At 34.4% G+C, this 24,619-nt stretch overlaps 2 protein-coding genes and 2 pseudogenes across 4 annotated transcripts; 2 read left to right on the forward strand and 2 right to left on the reverse strand.

Annotated features, from left to right (window-relative positions):
* The first annotated feature begins 629 nt into the window (after window positions 1-629).
* On the forward strand, window positions 630-2,384 carry LOC147947631 (F-box protein At1g53790-like; annotated as a pseudogene). Its single transcript, XR_015594676.1, has 4 exons — window positions 630-1,449; window positions 1,542-1,623; window positions 1,898-1,931; window positions 2,079-2,384. The product of XR_015594676.1 is annotated as an F-box protein At1g53790-like (transcript).
* A 315-nt stretch (window positions 2,385-2,699) lies between these two features.
* On the reverse strand, window positions 2,700-7,016 carry LOC104777625 (26S proteasome regulatory subunit 7A-like; annotated as a pseudogene). The gene is made up of 16 exons (XR_015594384.1): window positions 6,882-7,016; window positions 6,400-6,523; window positions 6,226-6,327; window positions 5,647-6,070; window positions 5,487-5,537; window positions 5,100-5,402; window positions 4,956-5,015; window positions 4,780-4,867; window positions 4,599-4,696; window positions 4,452-4,517; window positions 4,279-4,340; window positions 4,027-4,171; window positions 3,671-3,889; window positions 3,414-3,595; window positions 3,142-3,316; window positions 2,700-3,049 (listed from the first exon to the last, which is right to left on the reverse strand). The product of XR_015594384.1 is annotated as a 26S proteasome regulatory subunit 7A-like (transcript).
* Window positions 7,017-15,063: 8,047 nt separating this feature from the next.
* On the forward strand, window positions 15,064-16,870 carry LOC104777627 (uncharacterized). Its single transcript, XM_010501907.3, has 3 exons — window positions 15,064-15,756; window positions 15,946-16,131; window positions 16,228-16,870. The coding sequence occupies exons 1-3, from the start codon at window positions 15,268-15,270 to the stop codon at window positions 16,579-16,581; spliced, it is 1,029 nt and encodes a 342-aa protein (XP_010500209.1). The 5' UTR covers window positions 15,064-15,267; the 3' UTR covers window positions 16,582-16,870.
* Window positions 16,871-21,670: 4,800 nt separating this feature from the next.
* On the reverse strand, window positions 21,671-22,480 carry LOC147947632 (uncharacterized). Its single transcript, XM_087507372.1, has 2 exons — window positions 22,212-22,480; window positions 21,671-22,118 (listed from the first exon to the last, which is right to left on the reverse strand). Exons 1-2 carry the CDS (start codon window positions 22,478-22,480, stop codon window positions 21,671-21,673), a joined length of 717 nt encoding a protein of 238 aa, XP_087363498.1.
* Window positions 22,481-24,619: the final 2,139 nt, after the last annotated feature.

Here is a 24,619-nt window from a genome sequence, read left to right on the forward strand (position 1 = left end):
AAAACAATAAATATACACAAAATTAAGTGAGAAGTAATCGAATTAGACAGATTATAATCAAATTAGACAGGTTATAATCAAATTAGACATGCATAATCAAATAATAGATATTAAACGGAAAATAGTCTTTAATCGACACAAATAGGATGAACTTAACGATTGTAGTAGGCATAATCAAAGCTAGGTGGAGACTTTTAAAACAGATGCTGAAATAGTCAATTTGCCACGTATACCAACTAGATCCGATTGCATATATAGGCGAGTTTATAATTTAAAATTGTATAACTCGTATAAATATATATATATATAATAAATGAATTACTTATTTTTCTATATATCTGTGAATTAATCGTGAATTCAATTTTCTGCTATATTTTTCTTAATTCGTAAATGAAGGAGAGATTTACCGAATGTGAGATAAGGAAAAGGAACTACAACTCGAATATGGCCTTTTTTATTCTGACATTGTTATCCCTAAAATCAGAATAAACAAAAGACTCTGATTGCCCCGATTACTTTCGTTTAACCCCTCCCCCCCCTTTATTCTCTCTCTTCTCCCTCGATCGGCTTCTTTCAGGTTCCCCTAGTACTCGTCGTCCACCTCTGGTCTTTTTCACCTTGGAAGATGATGGCAAGTTATTCTTCTTCTCTTCTTCTCTTCTCCTCTTTGTGGATTCATTTGTCATCGAGACAGGGGAAGTCCAGATACAATCGTTATTTGCAACCCAGCCACGGGACAGTCTGTAACCTTACCCAAAGTGAAACTAAAGGGTATCAATACTGAGACGAGACCTTTTTTAGGGTATGATCCGATCGGCAAACAGTTAAAAGCGTTGTGCATCAAGTTCGATAAGATCCCGAATCCGTGTTATGAGCATCAAGTTTTGACGTTGGAGGATAATGGAAAACGTTTGTGGAGAACAGTCCAATGCAAACCCCATTATCCTAAATCTGATGGAATATGTATAGATGGTACTTTGCATTATTCAGCTGGGTTCAGTCCGCGGACAAGGGTTTCCATAATAGTGTGCTTTGATGTTAGGTCCGAGAAGTTTAGCTTTATCCACATAGATGAATGCATGTTGATGACTTCTTGTACTTTGATCAACTACAATGGTAAATTAGGTGCACTTCAGTTTACTTCTTTCTTACGAGAACGTCTTGGGTTTTGGGTTCTACAAGATGCTGAAAAACATATATGGTCCAGAGATATCTACATGTTGCCTCCTTTGCTGAAAAACAAATTTGAGAAAACCGAGTTAGCATTGTTGGAATGACTGTTGGAGGTGAAGTTGTGTTGGCACCGTACTGTCTGGTAGATGAATTTTACCTTTATTACTTCAACCTTGAGTGCAAGAGTCTCAAACAAGTTCATATACAAGGTTTTGAGATGTTTAAGCATACGAGAGTTTACACCTCTCTAGACTATGCTGAGAATTTGAAACTTATGTAAGTGTTCATCCCTTTTTTTATAACTTGTTCTAGTTATTTTTTCAATTGGTTAGTGACTACTACTAAATATTCCACTCTTTTATTCGAAGGACTGAGTATGATACAGGAGTCGACACATTTACTCCGGAAAGGAGGCTGTTTCAAGTCAAGTCTGCCACTAAAGCTAGCAAGGTAACTTATTTTATTAGTTTCCCGCGAAAATATATAGCAGCAATTTAGAGGAAAGTTGAAGAAAGGGTTATGTTTTGTGGCCATTATGAGTGTTAGAAAGCTAGTTTTTTTTTCATAAAAGGACAAAGCACACCTGGTGAAAGGGAAAGAGGCAAGCAGCAATACGCTACATTTTGTTCTATTCTGAGTGTTTAGTGAGTATGATTAGCTTATTGTATATTTATGTATTCTAAACCGTGTTTATCTTTCGTTGCTCACTATGCTGTCTATGCAGTTATCGGAGCCTAACTTGTCAAACAAAGAGAAAGGTATAGCCAGTTATAGCGTATTGGAAACCCACTTACGCTGCACACTTGTTGGGCATAATCATTTGAAGATGTTGAAAATATTCTGCCTTATAACAAATGATCAGCTTAACTTGACAACATCTACGACTTGTAAATTATTATTTGCAGCTTTTCATGGGAAGCAATTGCATGGGTTATTTCACAACCGAAACCGTGAACGAATTCATCTGTTGACTGATGATGGGACAGCGACAAACAATACCTCCTCCAGTAAGATCTTCGATAGGATTTGCCTCCACTCTGATAATATACCTAGGCAAAGCCAAGGATTGTTATTGGAAATTTCATCATTTTCTAAATAACATTTAGCTACAATAAATTGAAATTTAATTTATCGCAAACAATAAACTATTCTTGTTACAAAAGTAATGTATGAATCTATTCATATGAACATGATGTTGCTTCTTCCGTTTATTCTCCTTCCAAAACTCCTCAATTGAAACCACTACATTCCTCCCAAAAAAGTACAAAAATTCAAGGCCTTGTAGCCAAGTTAAAGGTGATATGGTCAGATCATTGGTAATCAGATACAATGAAGATCATATAAAAACATCTAGCCCCTGTCACATTCAAAACTATTACTAGTTGTCGATTTTTATTTTTATTTTGTCGGTAAGCACTAGTTGCCGATTTGAATAAAGATATATTGTATTTGTCTGCTTTCAAAATTTGATTCATAGTTGAGAGTTTTAAGATGATCATGTAACAGTGTCACATTATGCACTCATGTTTTTCTCTCTTTGTATTTTTTTTTTTATTATCAAATTCTCTCTTTGTATTATGTTTAAAGTTCCACTGATTTACTGTGACTTATGTTTCCATATTCTAAAAAAAAAAAAAAAAAAATCTGCAAAAGAGATGGAAGGTATAGAGGTCGAGGGACAGAAATGATAAGTTTTCTGACTTTTTGACTTTTCTCTATGTGTAGTAGGCCATATACTTTGGAGTTGCACTGAACTTTTGATAACCTCTAACCACTTTGTTCACTGCGTCCAGGAAGTCTTTCTCAGTCACAGCCTTTCTCCTAGCTCCGATTGCATACATCCCTGCTTCTATGCATACGCTTCTGATATCAGCTCCTGCAAGACAGATTAACAAAACTCAATTCAAAAGAAAAATCTAAAAAGACCCCCAAAAAGTATGAGAGGTCTTTGATGGTTGGGATCCTTACCTGTTGAATTTGGGCAGAGACCAGCAAGGAGTTCAAACCGGATGTCACTTTCACAGCTCATGGTTCGTGTGTGAATCTTGAAGATCTGTATTCTCCCTCCAGATCAGGCAGACAAAACTCAACCTTGCGGTCAAGACGTCCATGTCGTAAAAGAGCAGGGTCCAGTATGTCATGCCTGGGGGTGAATAACAGATATATGAGTTTTCAAGTCAAGCTCTACAATGTGCTTTTGTGTATTTTAGTTTACGCTGGTAACGGGATTGCGGACTGACCTGTTTGTTGCCATAATAACCTTGACGTTACCACGTGCGTCAAACCCATCAAGCTGATTCATAATCTCAAGCATAGTACGTTGGACTTCGTTATCACCGCCTACACCGTCATCAAACCTTGCCCCACCGATGGCATCAATTTCATCATAGAACAAAATGCAAGCTCTCTTTGACCGCGCCAGCTGGAAAGCAGAGTATCAAACAATTAGCTAAGACAAAAACTGAGATGGACAGAAGGAATTTTTACAACTAACTACCTGAAACAGTTCACGAACCATCCTAGCTCCTTCACCAATGTACTTCTGAACGAGCTCACTGCCAATAACCCTGATAAAGCAAGCACCGGTTCTGTTCGCCACAGCTCTAGCCACAAGGGTTTTTCCAGTGCCGGGAGGTCCATAACAAAGAACACCCTTGGGAGGATCTATCCCAAGCCTCACAAATTTCTCTGGATGAAGCATTGTCAGTTCAACGACCTATACAATAAACAAAGAAAACAATATTATTTTGACAATTATTCCTTGAAAACCTATACCACAACCGTAAAAGTTTACAACTCTATCTGTTAAAACGAGAAGATCAGGACACCGGATAAAATCTAAGCCCGACATACCTCTCTAATCTTCCCAATCTGCTCCTTGCAGCCACCGATATCACTGTAAGTTACATCTGGTTTCTCTTCAACCGTCATCATGGTAACACTAGGACCAATCTTTGGAGGTAGAGGAATCTGAATTTGATATTTCTTTCGATCAACTCTGCAAGTACAGATCAGAGAGATAACGTTCTCGTAAGTTTTCATCCACATGAGAAATTTACAGCGACAAAGAGGGTTTTCTTTGAAGCAACACAGAGCGAAACATACCCCACGCGCATTCCTTCTTCAATGTCAGTGGGAGAAACTTTATCGCCAAGTCCAACAATAAACTGCAGTTAAAAAAAAACTTATATGATTCTATCAGTAATAAACCAAACACCAAAAGGTTCTACAACACACAATTGGTCATGCAGCAACAGCAACCTAGGTATATTGTTTACCTTTCCAATTTTGTTGATATGAATGACATACTTGTGTGGTCTTATTATGTGTGTGCATGTAGCAACCTTAGGAAAAGAACGGTTAGTTTAATCCATTATTTTTTTTATGGGAGAGAGAAAGCAAAATTGAGAAGAAGAAAAACCTACAAGCAGAGGTTGGTCTTCATCAATCATCTGCTTATCAGATACGAGATCCCATTGATTGGGAAGAGTTAACCCAGTATCACTGTCAAAATCCTTGCTAACTACAAATGAAAGGGAAAACTTCACTTTAGTCATGTACTAAGTAGAAGTCCCTAAATCCAAGCAAGAAAGAGTGAGAGCAGACCACAGAGATTGTTCATATTTTCTGCAAGCTCACTTATTTCTTTCTCTATTTTCTTTATACGTTCAAAGTAAGAGTTGAGGCGCTCATCCTACATGGGACAACAAAAAAATAACAAAATGTTACAAACAGAGGATAGGAAGCTTTGCTTTACAAATTTAAACATGAAAAATCCCTACATCAGTCACATGATTCAGACCCCAGATGTCAGGATCCACAGCCTCGGGGATTTCTCCTATCTGCAACAGCAATACGAAGTCAAGCATTAAACATAATTTGACATAACATCAAAAAAAAAGAGCAACTGAATCAGCGATTTTTACAGTTTCAAGTACAAAAGCACTTGATTGGGGAGCCTTTTGGTTGATAATCTCCTCCAGTTCCTGTGGACCAAGTTCTTCATCCATTGGAACCCAATAATCTTCGAATCGCTCGTCATCTATGACCTCTTCTTTCGCACAAGCATCTGGTATCATTCAAGCCAGTTGTGGCGGATCAACAAATGGATCTCGAAGTACGAATGTGAACAGTATTTGTATGGCTTTATGTGGTCTGTTCTTCGCATCAACAGAAGCTTCGGCTATCGTATTCAAAAGTTCAAACCCCTCGACAATCTTCCCAAACACCTGAAAGATAGAGCATACTATATAGGTAACTGATATATACACACAAAACAAAGACTAGGCAGATCATTAATGATTTGTTCTTACAGTGTGTTTCCCATCAAGATAGTCTAGATCATCGCAAAGTGTGATATAGAACTGAAAAGAAAACGGAGAAATCACATTGAGGACATAGGGCACCGCAAAAGTTGATCCACAGAACTAAAGCATAAAAACTTGGTAATTCAAGCAAAAGATTTTGGTTAACCTGGGAAGCATTCAGATTTTCTCCAGAACTAGCCTGTTAAGTTTTATGATACCGCTGACTCCAATTGCACAACTAACATAAGAACAGAGAGAGACTAGCACATCACTAGCTCAGCTCAACACACCATAAGAGAGACTCTAGCACATCACTAGCTCACCTCTCCAAACACAAGCACATCGCTTGCCCAACATTCACAATATTCAACATAATCCAGAAGATGAGCTTCCAAGGCTCTTTTAAACTCATTCTGCAACGGCAAAACCTCACTCTTTGCTCTACTCCACGTCATCAGTTTGTTTCTTCTTCTTTAAGTAGTACGATGATGAATCGTATCATAGCCATTGCAACAGTGCCAGCCTTTGAGTGTGTCAGTTGATGGTGAATCTCATCGGTGAAGAACGGAGCATCGTCACCTTCCAGAAATCTGGAATGGGTCAGGGAAGTCATGAATTAGGTGGGGGAAAATTGACTTTAGAGAGATAAAGCAGCAGCAGCAGCGCACACACACACACATACAAGGCAACACAGAGTTAAGGATTCAAAAGTTAACGAATGAGCACCATATAAACATAATCGTACTTGTAAATCGAGTCTCCACCTGTCCCTGTCCCTGTTGGATCACCCGTCTTGGCTATGGAATCTTTTATAGTGTGGAAAAGACAGCCATTGTAATACTCGATCCTAACAAAATAAGTACGTTAAAAACTCTCAGTGGAAATATTTTTTTAGGTAGATGCGCAAGAGAACACTTACTTGCAGAGTTTGAGAAAATTAGTGCAGGTTATAGGGCATTTATCCGTGTGCAGATGAATCATCAAATTCCCTATGTTTGTCACAATAAGAACTGACATGTTTCTCTACTTTGTAGTATCTGAAACTGAAATTTGCAGCCTCAACATAGAGAAACAATAAGGGTAAGGGTGAAGTATAACCATAACGAAGAAAACAGATAGGATTACACAACAGTCATCGACATGGATAACATGAAATCCCTAAAATATCTCCAAGAATCTCAATTTCTCACTTAAATCCCCCTAAATTCACTCATTTCCATATAAATCTTTGCAAATTCTCTAGAATCGCTATCATATTACTCATCGAAACATCAAAAGGAACAGATAGAGTCAAACCTATGAAAAATTAGAAGTATCTAAACCTCATCCTTCAAGATTGGCGAGCAATGTAACTGAATCTAGTAGAATAAGAAGGGATGATGGATGAACGAGACAACGAACCTCAGAAACAGAGCGGCGGAGAAGAAAATTGCACGCGGCGATCTTGTAGAAGTCGGAAGCTGTGGCGATTGAGATTCGTCTGTTTTGTTTTCGCTCTTCTTTAGGCTCTTTCTTCTTTACGCGCCTGCTCTAAAGAGTCCTTTTTTTATCTCATTCAAAATGCAATAAACATGCCTGTTGTTTTTTCCCAGATAGAAGATTTGGTAAAACTACGTGACGTTTTCTGTTTTTCCCTTTTTAAAACATCTTATTCAAATTTTCGAACTGTAAATACCAAAAAATTATATCTACAGTACATCAAAGATTTGATTTTATTTAAACTCGTCATTGTATACAAGGATTCATAATTTTAAACTTTATAACCCACTAGATAAGGGCCTGCACGATGTGCGGATTTAAAATTTGTTGAAAAAATAAATTCTAAATATAAAACAAATTTTTAAAAGTATTAAAAAAAATATATTTCCTGAATTAAATATATAAATAATTTTTAGTTAGAAAAAATCATATTTGTATTTACTTTCATACACTGATTTATATTTATATATTTTAAATATATTATAAAAATTATTACAATAATTTAAAGCTAAATTATAGAGAAATTCCTTTAAATACCACTAAAAAGTTTTTTTCCAAAAATACCACATTTTAGTTTTTTTTCCAAAATTACCACAAACACAAAATTGATTTCTAAAGATGTAAAAAAAAAAATTTTAGGTTTGGGTTGACACATTTAGTTTTAGGGTATAGTTTTTAGGGGTAGGGTTTAGTATCTAGAATTTAGGGATTAGTTTTTAGTATTAGAACTTTAATTCAATTATGTGGTATTTTTGGAAAAAATTACATATTAGTGGTATTTTTGGAAAAAAAAAATAAATTGTGGTATTTTTGGAATAAAAACCAATTTTAGTGGTATTTATGACAATTGCCCTAAATTATATCCCACCAAAACTTTTGTCAAATACTCATCATTATGAGTATTATTATTGTCAAAATTTTAAAACGTTACACAACTTATTGACAAAATATTTTACATGAAAAGAGTTCATCAAAGCAACATCTAATTAGTAATTAGTAAGCATGTACAATTTTACTTTATCTTTTATTATTAAAATTATGATCTTACAAAATTATTTTATTGTTAAAGTATGCTCTTTATCACCACTTGTAAAATATATTATGATCAAATTAAACAAATTTTTTATTGCTTTACTTTCATTTTGGCATAATTATAGTTCTTTAAATTACTAAAATTGTTTTGTGACATAATTTTTTTAACCATGAATGTTTTTTTACTCTAAAGATATTTTGTATGAACAACTAGTGAAAGTTATCTACTCTATTACAATGAATTTATGATCAACCTAATAAAGGTTGAGAAACTGAGAAAAAATTAATATAAGATAATAAAAATAAAAATCTGAAAATTATAATCACGATAGTATATATAAGTCTTAGATAATTCAAATAAACAAAATAGACACTTTATAAACAATCCAAAACATGAAATATGCCATTATCAAGTTAAGGATCGGCGACCTATTTGCTCCTCAGAAGTGTATCGCATTATACCAAAACTACTTAAAACTATGACCTCGTCTCGAATATTCTCGAATCGTAAATTCTAAACTTATTTCTACCTGAATCAAAAGTTCTCATATATTTCTCCATATACCTGGGTTTAAACGGTTTACGAACCAAATCCGATAGAAAACCACATAAATCCGGTTTGAAACCAATTTTATAACGGTTTACCAGTCCAACTTCCCAAATTTGAAAATCGCTTCTCAATTACTCGATCAAGCAGCTCTTGTTTCAGTACCAGAATCATCAACATTATTCAGAAGAGAAAACTCTAGATTTTGATCAGAAACATCAATCACCGACTAATCTTTCAAACTTATAATGCTACTAACTGTAAAATCACTTTTGGAACCTTCATCAATGTCTCCATCATCGATTAAATTAGCGAGTTTTATATACTTTGATTCCATTTCATTGCATCTGATAGCTTCCATTGAAGAACTCTCACGAATCAAAGCCCACATAGTATATCGGCAAAATTATATCGGAAATAAAAATCAAAGATCAAAGCTTTTGATATAAACAAATAATATTTTTTTTGTCAACATTTGAGCCACAACAAGCCGGTTCATTAACCAAATCCTTACATTCATAGATAGCGGGACTCGATCCCTCAAGTGATGGTGTTTTATACAATTGGAGTTACCAATGACCACTGCAGCAAGATTACTTCACAAACATAATTTTTATGTAGATATAATGTTATTTTCTTAATTAGATGTCCTATTACGTTTCAAAACTAAGAATTCTTTTAACATAACTTATGCTATTCTTTTTAAATTTGTTATTCACTATTTATTGATTAATAATAGTATACATGTTTAATGCTTAATGAATTATTTTTTTGTTTATACATGTCAAAATCTAATTGAAAAAAATATATAATATAATTAGCGTACGATAGAAAATAGATTAGTTTTGTTAATTTCCCTTTTTGATTTAAGAATTTTTAAAGATATAAACATTTATATTTTATGTAGATTTAGATTTAATGTTATTTTTTGACACGTGTCAACATCTCATCAGTATATGTGACATGTGTCATTATTATGTTAATAGCTAATTTTTTTATTTCTTGATTTTTTAGAGATTCTTTTTTCAATAGAAATTTGTGTAAAATTGATACTTGTCACGATCTTATAAGTTAGTAATTTTTAAAATTGACACGTGTGACGATCTGGTGAGTTAGTAACTTTTGAGACCATACTTTATATAATAAGATGCTTAAAAGAAAAGAAAACAAAAATTAGAAGCCTTATTATAAAAAATTAAAAATTAATTATTTTGGTTTTATTTTTGTGCTATTTTTGAGAATCTCCCTTTTTCAATTTATAGATTGATTTATTTCAATTATATTTTCTCAAATGTTTCCAAATGTTTAGGTATTCTTCATATGTGAGTGAGATTATATTAAATGTGATAACAATGCTTAAATTTTTTCCCTTCATTCGAATAATAAGGAATGTAATCTTCTATTAATAGTTCCCTCAAGGCCTAAACCCATATTTCATGTAATTTTTATAAAAAAAATATTTAACCACCAATATACTTAAACCAAATCTTAGTTGATATGGCATGTGACTATCATTTGAACTTCAACTTCTTTTTACATAATCAACTCTCAATACTCGTAAATATAATATAAAATGCAACAATTCAAGATTACAAAATGCGGCTGAAATAAAAAGAGGCCAAAGAAGAAGACGACAATTTTCTTTCATTTAAGTGTTGTAGTCATGTTTTGATATGTTATTACTAGCACAAGAATAAAATTTACGTAGCTTAAGTTGCTGATTTAATCTTTACATTTCACTTAAAAGCAATCTTAACACCATAAGGATGAAGCTATGCACAAAATTAGTTACCATATCATATCATCAACGATACTAGTATTTGGTCAAGAGACTAGTAAGCTACCTACATTATCATCAATTGTAGCGTTCAGCTATGCACACAATTCTTAATTTATCCTACTACAAGAGAACCTAAATTGCAATCAAAAGAAGTTGAATTAATGCATCATACCAGAACATCAAGTAGCCATGCATGCGAAAATGAAGAGCAATGTAGGTCTTGCCGGTTTGGTTCGATTGAAAGTCTTGCATTTGTGGTGAACAAGACCACCAGGCTTCATCACCCACTCTCTCTCATAGAACACGCCACAAGTCGAAACAACATCATCATATGATCTGAAATTAATTAGTCTCCACTTCCTTGGTCGTCTCGTTGCTTGGACTCGCAATATCTTCTTCCGATGGCATGTCTAGCTTTGCTTGATAATTCCCTCTCTATCTTTGTTATATGGAGCTTTAAATTTCACATTTTTCCAATGTTGAAGTAGAAATCACTCAAGTCTATCTTCTTTGTGACCTAATAGAATCAAGTTGGAAACCAAGGAAAAAAGGTACGTGGACTAGAGACTAGAGTTTATATAGTAACAAAAATAGATTGAGTTCAAAATCTACCAAAGCTATATCTCCTCATCAATTGTAAATTTGCAATACAAAGAAACAAGAAAATGACTTCCTAAAACTGAACTTGGGAATTATCCGAGCAAGCAATAGTTTAGTCGGCCAGAAAATGCAAACATATGATATAGTGAAGAAGGAGACATAACGTACATCATCTTTTTCCTCTAGAAGTTCACGCAATCTTTCTTCTGACAGCCCTCTAATAATTAGCCATTTTTCGACTTTATCATTCATATACAAACAATGCAAATCAATCAAACGATGTCAAAAATAATATACAATATAACGCTTATACAAATTGTGTAAAAGGTTTTACGGTCATATTACATTCAAAATTTTAAAGATAGTCTTAAGTTCCTTCTCGCGAGGGTTTTGATTTGTTATATAATTTATTTAAATTTTATAAACTTGACTACATAAATTTTGCAGTTAAATGGTATTATTCGTCTTATTTTTATTTTTCTCTCATAATCCTCTGCAATGTCATAAATGGTCTTTAACATAACATGTTTTAAATATTGGTTTTTGTTATAAAGTCGCATTTTTAATGTATACTCTTTTAATGTTCATAAGTGAATTTTGATATATATTTTTTTCCAAATACAAGTTAACATTATTTCAATAAGTTCTTCCAAACAGAAGTATTATGTAACTAAAAGTTGTATGAACAACAATATGGATTTTTTTTTCCTATGTGAAAGGTAATTTGTAATTTGGTAATGTGCTCTTTTAATGTTTATCAGTGTATTTTGATAGATATACTTTTTGAAAATGTAAGTATATATTATTTCAATAAGTTATTGCAAACAGGATAAGTATGTAACTAAAATCCAGTGTGTAAGCTAATGATAAATATTATTGTATTGATATATATATATATATATATGTGTGTGTGTGTTGTAAATGATGAAACGTGACAATGGGTAAATGATATACGTATATTCTTTGGTAAACAGAGAACAAAAAAAGGGTAAGGACAAGAAAAAGAAAAGAAGTATTGTGTACCGCCAACTGGAGTGTGGCTGTATTCTACCTTCCACTATCATAGAAATGGAATAAAAAACTCTTTGTCCTTTGCTTCTTCCATGGAAACTCTCCGTTAGTAAAATTCTAAATCCACTTGTTCGTTAATAGTATTAATTAATTCAAACTTTACTGTTGATTAAAGATTCTATTGGACTTTTATGTTATTTAGGTTTAGATACTCTTTCTATGAATTATCAAGTGTTTAACAACAGTATAAACATCTATAAGATTGTGTCAATATATATATATATATATATATTATCTCAGAGTGTTTATAACCCATTTAAGAATAGTAAAGTTTATTAACCTTAATCTGACGTGGATTAGACTATCTATGGGTTGATTTCAGTCATCTTTTACATGAGTCATGACTTTCAAATGTTACAGTCCAGTCATGTTTTTCAGACTTGGTGTTATGTTTGTCGGTGCTTCAAAAATAATTTTTTGCCTTCTTTTTTAGCAAACTGATAATTATATAATTTTGACTATTTTTTTTCTTTTTTTTTTGTCAGTAGATTAAAGAATTCGGATGATTAATAATCGATAATTTTAACCTCGTAATTCATATATAAAAAAACTGAATTTGAATTTAAATTAATTTAATTTAATTTGTTTCATTAAGTCAATTAGTCATGATCATATGAAAGCTACACAACAACTAAATTGTTTTTAAATTATATGGCATGCCTGAATTAATCTACTTGAAAATATCAAATATTTAATAAACGGACCCGAAACTCTCCATTTGCAATAAACGGACTGACTCATTGTAATTTTGCCATCTGAACAATGACCGACAATCTATATAATTGTTTATTAATGTCGTGTATCAAAGATTAAAAAAGGGTGAATTTGCGTAGTGACCAATTTCTGATAACATATTAAGAATATAGCACACTTAATCCAGATTACCATTTTAGGTCCAAGTGGCATACACGCACATGCAAGGTGGTGGTTTTTAGAGTGGACATGGCATGCTACTCGGCTATGTTTCTAGTGACCAAGCTTAAATGAAATTATGTCAAATCATTAACATAACTGTGAGTTAATATTTACAGTTCAAATTTTAATTTACAGAGCAAAGACGAACCTGTTCTTTCTTCCTTACATAGAGTAGTCAGGTCACCTTAACGGTGCTGTAAAAATTGGAAGTGTATTCAAGTACTTTTTTAGAAAGGTCCATCACTAATTTCGTCTCAGCATCTTTTAGTAACCCCGAGCAGGTTAGGTTTCACGAAAGCTAGTATGTTACACCGAATCGAAATTGACAACGGTCCATCGCATACCATATGGGGTTTAGTATCAGCTCTGTACTAGGGTTTAATGTTGTCAAATATAGGGTAGTAAACCGTTTGTTCAGCAATCCTATGTTTGTATAGTTTCGTCGCAGAAACTTGAACCTTATAGTCCTTGATATGAAACAGTTTATGCCATACTTTTACACTTGGTTTATGTGAGGTACTAAACCCTACAAGATCATATATTGACAACCCAAATGTAGATGTTAACATTTGTGGATCCAAACATTTCTGCCAAACCGTAAACAAACCAAAACCGGTTAAACACTAATCAATTGGGGTTTAGTGACTACTTTTCACTAGGGTTTAGTGTTGTCAAAGGCAGGGGTATCAACCTTCTGTTTATCAAAACTGTGTTTGATACAAGCTCTATATCATTCAATACAAACAATTGTAAAACCATGCTGGAACCAATTCTAGTATCGGAAACATACATAGTTTAATATCAAACAGTATATGTAAAACATGAACATTGATTAATGTTTGACACTAAACCCTACAAGATAATAATTTGCCAACCCATACCAAACAATTAACAAGTCTACTCTAAGTGATCGTCTTAACGGGCAGTAAAAACCTGAGCACACTATGAGGTTTTGTTACTACATACATTGTATATAGTATAGGAAAAGTGAAAATGGCATGGTTTACTATAGCGATTAATATAGAATAGGACAGCAATAACCATTCCATTAAATTCATTGAGCCATACAGGTTTCGAATCCACGAAACGAAAAGTATCAATAATAAGGAATAAGGAATCAAAGTGTACTCAAACTAAACCGAATGGTCAATCATGAGACATCAAATATTCGACTACTCTATTGCGACAAACAGATACTCCACATATTACGGTCGTTGTGGAGTTGGAGAAAACCACATATTACACTCGTTTTAGTTTTGAGACGAGTCACAAAACACCTAATCGGAAACCCTGACAACTACTACGCCCCCTCGCCAAATGGCAATTGACGCTGGTTTCTCAAAGAATCGTCGGCGAACACCTCGATTCCGTTTATATCTCTCGGACTCTGCAAGTAGTTTCCTCGCCGTCGAGCTTTTATTTTTTTCGGAGCAGAGTAAAACAATATCCGCGAAGAGGTGTAACACGTCAGCCCTTACTTCAGGCGGGATGCGAGACATATGTCTTTTCAACTTCAACAAGGTATAGATGAAAGAGAGAGTAGACAACTGTTAATTATGCAATAGGATTAAAGAGGTAAATAATATAGAAAATATAATCTCTATCCATTCTTAGTGGTTACAATAGTCAGTTGGTGAATTATAATTCATTTTATGGGTATATGATGCAATTTCCCATTAAAAAATCATTTGTTTTTTTTTTTAACACAAAGTAACCCGTTGAGAGAAGTTATATAAAATAAAATTTGTAAACTTCACACTTGTGTAAATTGTACCGAAGTAGATAAGGCTTCTTTTACACATCTACTAAAGTTTCATATGTACATATCCATCCCTTCTTCTAATTACTAACCACACTAAAATATATAATATAAGAAAAAAAAAGAAAAACTTAATTGTCAAGCAATTAAAAATAAAAGTTTAAAGAAAAAGGAAAATCTTTCGGACAATAAACTTTTATGTTGAAAAATATATGTTAAGTAAGAAAAAAGCTTTAAGAATAAATTAAAACTATATTATAGATTAAATCTGATTTTTATGTGGAATAAAACCTATGTTTTCTGCCAATTATTGTCAAAACAAATATTAATTATAATTTTAAGACAAATTTGTGTCATTGTCAAAAATTTAAAAAACTAATCATATATTGCATAATTATATAATGACGAACGCGTTTAGGTAAAAAAAAAAAAAAAACAAAATTAACAAAAGCCTTCAAAGTCCCACTCATTTTGACAACAGACATCTCAGAGTTTTTATTACACTTTCCTCTTTTTGCCTCTCTTCTCCCACACTTCTCAAAGAACCAAAACCTTCTTCGTCGTGCTCCTCCCATCTTCCCAAATCGGAAAAAAAAAAAAAAACATGCACGCCAAAACTGATTCCGAGGTAACAAGCATCGCAGCTTCATCACCAGCCAGATCTCCACGTAGACCAGTCTACTATGTCCAATCACCGTCACGCGACTCTCATGACGGAGAAAAAACCGCGACTTCGTTTCACTCAACTCCGGTGCTTAGTCCTATGGGATCTCCTCCGCATTCTCAATCATCTATGGGTCGTCACTCTCGCGAATCGTCTTCTAGCCGATTCTCAGGCTCTCTGAAACCTGGATCTAGAAAAGTCAACCCTAACGACGGTTCTAAACGGAAAGGTCACGGCGGAGAGAAGCAGTGGAAAGAGTGTGCTGTGATTGAAGAAGAAGGTTTGTTAGATGATGGTGATAGAGACGGTGGTGTTCCTCGTCGCTGCTATGTTTTGGCTTTCATCGTTGGTTTCTTCATTCTCTTTGGTCTCTTCTCTTTGATTCTTTACGGTGCTGCTAAACCTCAGAAACCTAAGATCACTGTCAAGGTTAGTTTCAATTTTAGCTCATTTCTTAGTTGATTCAGATCTTGAAATGTTGAATTCAGATTTGTGTTTCTTGCTCTAATTTAACAGATCTTTAGAGATTTAAGCGTTTAAAGTCAAGTTTAGATACTAAATTTGTTAGATCTGAGCTGAACTGTTTGAGTTTTTGGTGATTTGGAATTTTTTTTGCAGAGTATAACGTTTGAGACGCTTAAGGTCCAAGCTGGTCAAGATGCTGGTGGTGTAGGAACTGATATGATCACAATGAACGCTACTCTGAGAATGTTGTATAAGAACACTGGAACATTCTTTGGTGTTCATGTTACCTCTACTCCTATTGATCTTAGCTTCTCTCAGATCAAAATCGGTTCCGGATCCGTAAGTTTTCTCCAATTCCATTGAATATATAGTAGTGTTGATTTGTCGATTGTTATGAATCATATGACCAAATGGGTTTTGGATTGTGAAATGCAGATCAAGAAATTTTATCAGTCAAGGAATAGTCACAGTACAGTGGTGGTGCATGTGACAGGAGAGAAGATTCCATTATATGGAAGTGGTTCGACTTTACTTCCACCGGCGCCTCCAGCTCCACTACCCAAACCAAAGAAGAAGAAAGGAGCTCCTGTTGTTATTCCTGACCCGCCAGCACCACCAGCACCGGTGCCAATGACGCTCAGTTTCATTGTTCGGTCACGGGCTTACGTGTTGGGGAAGTTAGTGCAGCCAAAGTTCTACAAGAAGATAGAGTGTGACATCAACTTCGAACACAAGAATCTTAACAAGCATATAGCCATCACCAAGAATTGCACCGTCACTACAGTTTGAAGAGAGAGAACCTGAAGGAAAAAAATTAGTAGGCGCAAAACGATGTCGTATAGTGTAACGTGATTTACAGCTCAACGGGCAGTATTTTGGGTTGTCTGGGGCAGCTACGTAGAGGTGCCCGAAGGAGAGAAGAAGCATCGAATCGTCGGTGGCCTTTACTTTAATTTATTTACATGAGTGGTTTATATCTGTCTGTGGAAAATATATTAATTTTATTATTGTGTGTACGATTGCACTGGAAAAACACGAGGAAATCACATTTTATTTATTTTTTTGTTTCTTTTTTAAATATGTGAATTCTTAAGTCTAAATTACGAGGATCTTTATAGAAACAGAATTACCTACTTTGAAAAGCAAAACGTACTACTTGACAATCACCTCTTGAATTCTTGTTTTTTTCTCTCTCTCTAGTATGTAGCAACTGTAACCATTTTTTTGTTTGTTTCTGTAACCAAATCTTTACTAAGCTCAACCGTTTAAGTGTAACACTAATGTTGTTATAAATTTTAACACATAAGATTGGATTGCGTTGTGTTCTTTTATATTTAGGTATTTCCGAAGCTAACCATCATGAAGCACTATCGCACACAATATGTCGATCAAGGATTTAAACATAATAAAAGACGTTAGCTAAAGATCGCTAAATGCAGGATATATGTGTAATTGCCTCTTCTTTATGTTAGACAACATATATAAACACAAATCTTGAATTCTTACTGTATATTTCCACTTATGTGAGCCAAAGATCCCTAAAAACAGTTTTGTATGATCATCTATTTCAGTACTAGTTTAAGCTTCCTATGATAAGCAAACTTATGCTTCTGAATTTAACTTTAAAAAAATATATATTTTGCCCTATCTTAATAAGATTAATACTATTACAAGAACACCTACAACGGATATGATATAATGATTACTCTTCTTCATCAACATCTTCTTCATCTTTTTCAGTTCGTTTGTGCGAATTTTTATCTTCGATGTAGGACACTAACTCAATAAATACTTAGGTATTAAGTTTTGAAGAAAAAGATACTAACTGAATAAAACTAAATTCTCATTAAGCTGTAAATGTGTGATTACCACAGTTTATATACAAGAGTATGATTAAGTGAAATGAGGCTTAATCCTACATAAACTATATAACATACTCAACCGGTTAATTAAACCAGGTATCTGTCCTAATACACCCCCCTCAAGCCGGTGAAACAGAACAGTGTGAAGGATGGAAGAGGCTTGATATAGACATACGGCCAAGGAGAGAGTAAAAGGATCCAGGCTGAAGAGCCTTTGTCAAGATGTCAGCATGTTGATTCGCACTAGAAACACTGAACAACTTCAAGAAGCCATTCTTCATCTGATCTCTAAATGTGTGACAATCTATTTCAATGTGTTTCGTCCTCTCATGAAACACAGGATTAGTCGCAATGTGTATGGCCGACTTATTATCGCAGAACAACATTGCAGGAGATGTAACAGTGACCTTCAAGTCTGTAAGTAGCTGATTTAACCACAAAAGTTCACAAGTGGCGAGAGCCATACTTCGATACTCCGACTCGGTACTGCTACGACTAGTCACCTGTTGCTTCTTAGATTTCCAACTAATCAAGCTCTTGCCCAGATAAACACAAAAACCAGATATCGACCGTATAGTCTCAGGACAAGTACCCCAATCCGCATCAGAAAAAGCATTAAGGCAAGGTTCTGAGTTAGCAGCATAGAAGAGGCCTTAGCCAGGATTACCTTTGATATAGTGGCAAATCTGATATGCAGCCTGAAGATGTGTATCTGTAGGACAAGAGAGAAATTGGCTCAGGTTGTTGACTGCAAAGGTAATATCGTGCCGAGTGATGGTAAGATAAAGCAACCGGACAATGAGTTCTCTATATGATGTTGTCTGAGCCGGTTCAAGAGGAGTTCCCGTGTCCTTTGTCAGATGCATGTTAGGATTCATCGGCACACTGCAAGGCTTGCAAGCCAACAAGCCAGTCGAAGCCAATTTATCAAGAGCATATTTGCGTTGACAAACAGAGATTCCAGAGCTGTTACGGGCAATTTCTAGCCCCAATAAGAACTTAGGTGCTCTCATATCCTTGATTTTGAAAGCAGCATGTAGAACAACCTTAAGATCATGTAAATCTACATCATTGTTAGATGCAATCATGATGTCATCAACGTACACCAAGAGAGCAATAAATCGTGTCCATCGTTGTCTAACAAACAGAGTATTATCACCAGGACACTGAGTGAAGCCTGCTTTGAGAATAACACTAGAGAAGCAATGGTACCACTGGCGAGAAGCCTGCTTTAAACCATAAAGGGATTTATGGAGCCGACAAACCGCATTAGGAGGAAGAGGAGCACCACCTTTGGGAGTATAGCCTTGAGGTAAACTCATGTAGATCTCTTCATCCAAGCTTCCATGAAGAAAAGCGTTAGTCACATCCATCTGTGTAAGTGTCCAGCCATGTATAGCAGCCAAACCAAAAACAAGTTTCACACTTGCTAGTTTAGTTACGGGAGAGAAGGTATCAATATAATCGATCCCCTTCATCTGAGTATACCCTTTAGCTACGAGGCGAGCTTTATAACGGTCAATAGATCCATCTAGGTTATATTTGATAGTATAAACCCATTTACACCCTATCACTGTCTTACCAGGGGGTAAAGATACAACACTTCAAGTACCAAGCAATTCAACGGCAACAATCTCCACATCCATTGCCTTGGGAAAATGAGGATGAGCCATAGCTTGCTTAAAATTCTGTGGTTCTGATTCAATTGAGCATGAAAGAACAAAAGACTGATACGAAGGACTCAATTTGGAGTAAGTAAGAACATAAGAAAGAGGATAAACAACAAGAGGATCTAGATCAGGAAAAGTATCAGAAATTTGTGTAAGATTGAAATGAGCAACAATAGAACATGAATCAGGAGTAGAAAGATCAAGAGAAGTAAGATGAGAAAAAGAGGTTTTCGTAAGATTGCAATGATAGTCAGATAAGTAACCTGGAGCCTTAGCTTGCCGTCGTGGTCTATCATTGTGTTGTGCAACCTGTCATGTGGCAGCTGTAGCAGTCTCATCCGGTGTAGCAACAGCAGTAGAGGATGACAAGGATGATGATGCAGAGACAGGAAGTGGTGCAGGTGAGGACAATTGTGTATCATCAATCAATTCAATCTCACTAGAAACAGGTAATGGTAGAATCGATTTACTAAACAAATCAGTAGTAGGTAGAGATGGAGTAACATTTTTGAAAGGAAAAATATGTTCATGAAAAAAGATGTTACGAGTGATATGAATCGTATTAATCTCAAGATTAAGGACCTTATACCCTTTATAACCAGATGGATAACCTAAGAATACACATGGCTCAGCTCTAGGTGTGAATCTGTTTCTATCCTTAGCCAAAGTAGAAGCATAACATAAGCATCCAAAAGATCTCAGGAAACTATAGTCTGGTTTATGTTTAAAAAACTTTTCATAAGGGGAAATTTTGTCCAAAACCAAAGAAGGTGTTCGATTGATTAAGAAAACAGCAGTGTGAATGCAATCAGACCAGTAACACAAAGGAACATTGGACTGAAACAAGAGAGCACGAGCAACATTAAGAAGATGCTGATGTTTACGTTCCACAACAGAGTTTTGTTGGGGAGTATAAGGACAAGAAAAATGATGTATCATGCCATGATCCTTAACTAATTGAGTAAAACCAAGCTCAGGAGCATTATCACTACATATGGCTTTTATAACATAATTATAATGTGTTTGAACATGTTTAATAAAAGATGGAAAGATAGAAAGAACATCATTTTTATTCCTCATCATATAAATCCAGGTGATGCGAGTACAATCGTCTACAATGGTGAGAAAATAGCGATATCCTTCTACAGATTCTACTGAAAAAGGCCCCCAAGTATCTAAATGAATGAAATCAAAAGGTAATTGTGAAAGATTACTACGAGAAACAAATGGTAACTTCTTTTGTTTAGCTAATGAACATATTTCACAATGGTCATGAGAAGAACTAGAGAGTGACAAAGGTAAAATACCAGACATGTATTGTAACTTGACAGAGGATGGGTGACCTAAGCGTTGATGCCAGACACGACCATCGACTTGCAAGGATCCAAAGAAAGATGCAGAAACAGAATTCGCAGATGCTGAAATGTCATGATGCTCCAAAATGTATAGACAGTGAATTAGTACTCCTCTACCAATCATCAAGTCCCGAGTATGGTCCTGAATATAACAAGAATCAGTATAGAAATGTGCAGAACAATTATCATGTCGAACTAAAGAACTCACACTTATCAAATTGAATTTGAAAATAGGAACATAAAGAACATCATGCAAAATCAATGTTTGAGTTATATGGACAGTGCCAATGTGAGTTATAGCAACTCTAGTGCCATTAGGGAGTGAGACTGTTACACTTGTCACTGGAAAAGTTTCACTAAACAAAGAAAGATTAGAACACACATGGCTAGTAGCTCATGTGTCAATTATCCAACTCCCACTAGGAAAAACTGAGTAAAGGGAAGAGAGACATTGATGTTCAAAAGTAAAAATTTGGTTTTCAAAACGAAGACTAGAAGAGGGAAACTCAATTGTCACATTACCAGAAGAAGATGTCGCAGCCATAACACCATGCTCAGTTATCGTAGCAGACAGATAAGAAGACAGTTGCTCTGAAGCTTTGGATTGGCTGCTGAGTTGATGAATCAAACTTTGAATTTGGTCAGAAGTAAAACTGCTGAGATCAAGATTGGTCGCAGTTTGTGCTGGAGAAGGAACATAAGAAGCAGAATTCATCACTGCATTAACCACTGCACTCGGTTGAGAATATTGTGGCTGTTGAAACTGAGTCTGTGTAGGAAATTGAGGACGTTGCCCTGTTGGAAAAGATGCGCGAGACATAGCAGACTGTGATGACATTTGCTGCATTGGAGGACGTTGAGCATTCCTATGGCCAGGAGGATATCCATGGAGTTTGAAACATTTCTGAACCGTATGACAAACTCGATTACAGTGTGTCCAATAGGGCTTCTGGTGAGGTCAAAAAGCAGCATAAGCAGTATTATCAGTAGGTCATGTAAAGGAACCATTACCATTACCAGCATTATCCACATAAGTATAGCCACCATTAGCAGGAGGACCAGAAGCTTGAAAAGCCACATTATCAATTTTAGTAGCCGGTTGAATATTCTTTTGCCTCTCATCCTCAGTAACCATGTGGAAAACATCACCAATCGATGACATAGGTTTCAACATTAAGATATGCCTACGAGTGGGTTGATACGCTTCATTTAACCCCATCAGGAACTTCGTTACTCTGCTACGCTGTTGCAATTTCTCCCATAAAAGTGCTGCATTACACTCACACTTGCCACAAGTACAAACAGGGACATCAACATAGTTCTTTAATTCTTCCCATAAAGTCACTAACGCAGTATAATAAGTAGTGACATCCATAGAACCCTGCTGCAAAGTACTAAACCGTTGTTCAATTTCAAAGACCCTAGGGGCATCATCTTGCCTAAAGCGAGACATAAGATCAAGCCAGATAGCAGAAGCAGTAGGCATATAAAGCAAACTTTAACCTATCTGCTTAGAAACTGAGCTCATTAACCAAGTAATCACCATATCATTACATCGTGAACAAGAACCTGCATCAGGATGATCATCAGGAGGTTGAGGAATGGTTCCATCAATAAAGCCAAGCTTGTTCCTGACATTTAAAGCCATGCGCACAAAACGACGCCAAGAATGAAACTCAGATCCAGCGGTGAGCCAATCCGAAACTAAAACCATCCCTGCGTGATCCGATGAATGAAGAAAATACAGATTCTCGTATTGATCTGTTGGGCAACGCATCTCGGAGGTCGGAACTGAAGCCATATCCAAAATGAGAGATGAAATTGATAAGAAATATCAAAGATTATCGAACGATTGAGCTGGGATTAAGCAAATCAAAGAGAACCAACACCAATCTAGGTCAATCAAAAAGAACGAAGCAAGAAAAACACGAGCCCAAACAAAAGATACTCGATCGTAGCGATGTAAAGCTGGAAAACAAAATCAAAGATCAGCGGAGTGATAGGAGCACTCATGGCTGAAGAATCAATGAACAAAACGAGCTCAAGAAAAGTGAATAAGAATCAATGGCGGAAGCTTTCGTCAGTTGTATCGCTCTGATACCATATTAAGTTTTGGAGAAAAAGATACTAACTGAATAAAACTAAATTCTCATTAAGCTGTAAATGTGTGATTACCACAGTTTATATACAAGAGTAGGATTAAGTGAAAGGAGGCTTAATCCTACATAAACTATATAACATACTAAACCGGTTAATTAAACCAGGTATCTATCCTAATATTAGGAACTAACATGAAGCTTCTCCAAAGTACAAAAGCTCACTTTCTAAATCTTTTTTTTTCTTTCTAAATCTTGTTCATCTCCACCGATCCTAGAGTCATAATGTTACATGTGATTGAGCATGATATATCATAGAAGACCTCTCCAACTTCTAGAGTAGAAGGTGCAATACAGTTTGCAGTCAAGTACAATTCTTGTGGCTCCTTAAAATATTGGACCGCAACCAATGGACATAAAGCTTGCTCAACATGCTATATTAATCTGTAGAATAAATATCCTTCGCCATAAGAGAACTACTTCCACAACTCTCTTCATTATTCTAGATGGATAGTTACCATGGCTAAACCGCATAAGAACATTTATTCCACAGTATAATATAACAAGAAGAGCAAGTTTTATGTATTGGTTGCAATCCAATATTTCGAGAAGCCACAAAGATTTATGTTTGACTGCAAACTAGTTTGTAATGCATCCATTAAAGAAAAAAACAATTTATATTTATATTTTAATACTTCATACATTAAAGAAAACATATGACTGTTTTCGTAAATTAAATGACAGAATAATTTTTTGAATTTTCAGTCATAATTTTTTAGTTATTTAATTTTTAAGATTTGGTCTGTCTTAATATTTTACTAGTTTTTTGGTCTATTTTAATAATTCTCCCAAGAATAAAAATTATAAAATGATAAAATCTATAATCTTTAAACTATGCAAAATCTATTAACTTTCATGTAACATACCAAATGGCGATTATTTTTTTCCCCTCTTCTAAAGATTTGTTTTCTTAATTAATCTACCATCAGATTATACAAGTCACACAAAAAAATATATCTTTGTCATTTTACCATTATATTATAGAAATTTCAAGTCAAAATTTATTTTGTCCCCGTTTTTTTATGGCACTTTATTCAATTACAAGAAAATTGTTTCTATATGCCACATTACAACTTTTTAATATAAAAACGTTGAAAACAATACAAAAAGTGGTAATTTATTTAATTACAATTTTTTTCTATAGATCCCAATTTCTACACCAATAAGGGCATTACCATAAAATTAAAAACAATACAAAAAAAAAAATCTGAAAGACATTTGATATAATTGTTGCACTTTTATTTTTTTTATAATTATAGCCAAATAAATTATATAAATTTTTTCATCATTTTTTATAGATTCTTATTCAGCATTTTAAAACATTACAAATTTATCAGAGTTAAAATTAAAAATACCACAATTTTCTTATCTTTTGAAAGGTAAGAGAATTATTGTTATAAATTATATTTATAATACATATATATATATATATAAAGAAAATAATTTGAAAGTAGATCCAAGTCGGATCTGAATATCATGTTTCTCAAAGATCAAAATATATGGATCTAGACCTGAAAATTTCATATATCATTTTTCTGATCAGATTATCTTAGATCTCGAATAAATTTTCAACACTAAAGATGAATTCGGATTGTTTATCTTTTTTTTTAAAGATTCTTAATATAAAATTTAGTTGAATTTTCTTTTTAATCTTTTCATTAAAAACTTATGAGTCAAAATAATAAGATAATCAAAGAGTATTCAGTAAAAAAACCATAAATTATACAAATAATTAAATCATTTGAATGTAAATGATCTTAAACTACTAAACTAGGCTTATTAGC

The sequence above is a fragment of the Camelina sativa genome, chromosome 3, assembly GCF_030686135.1.
Source record: "Camelina sativa cultivar CO46 ecotype springtype chromosome 3, ASM3068613v1".
Taxonomy (NCBI): Eukaryota; Viridiplantae; Streptophyta; class Magnoliopsida; order Brassicales; family Brassicaceae; genus Camelina; species Camelina sativa.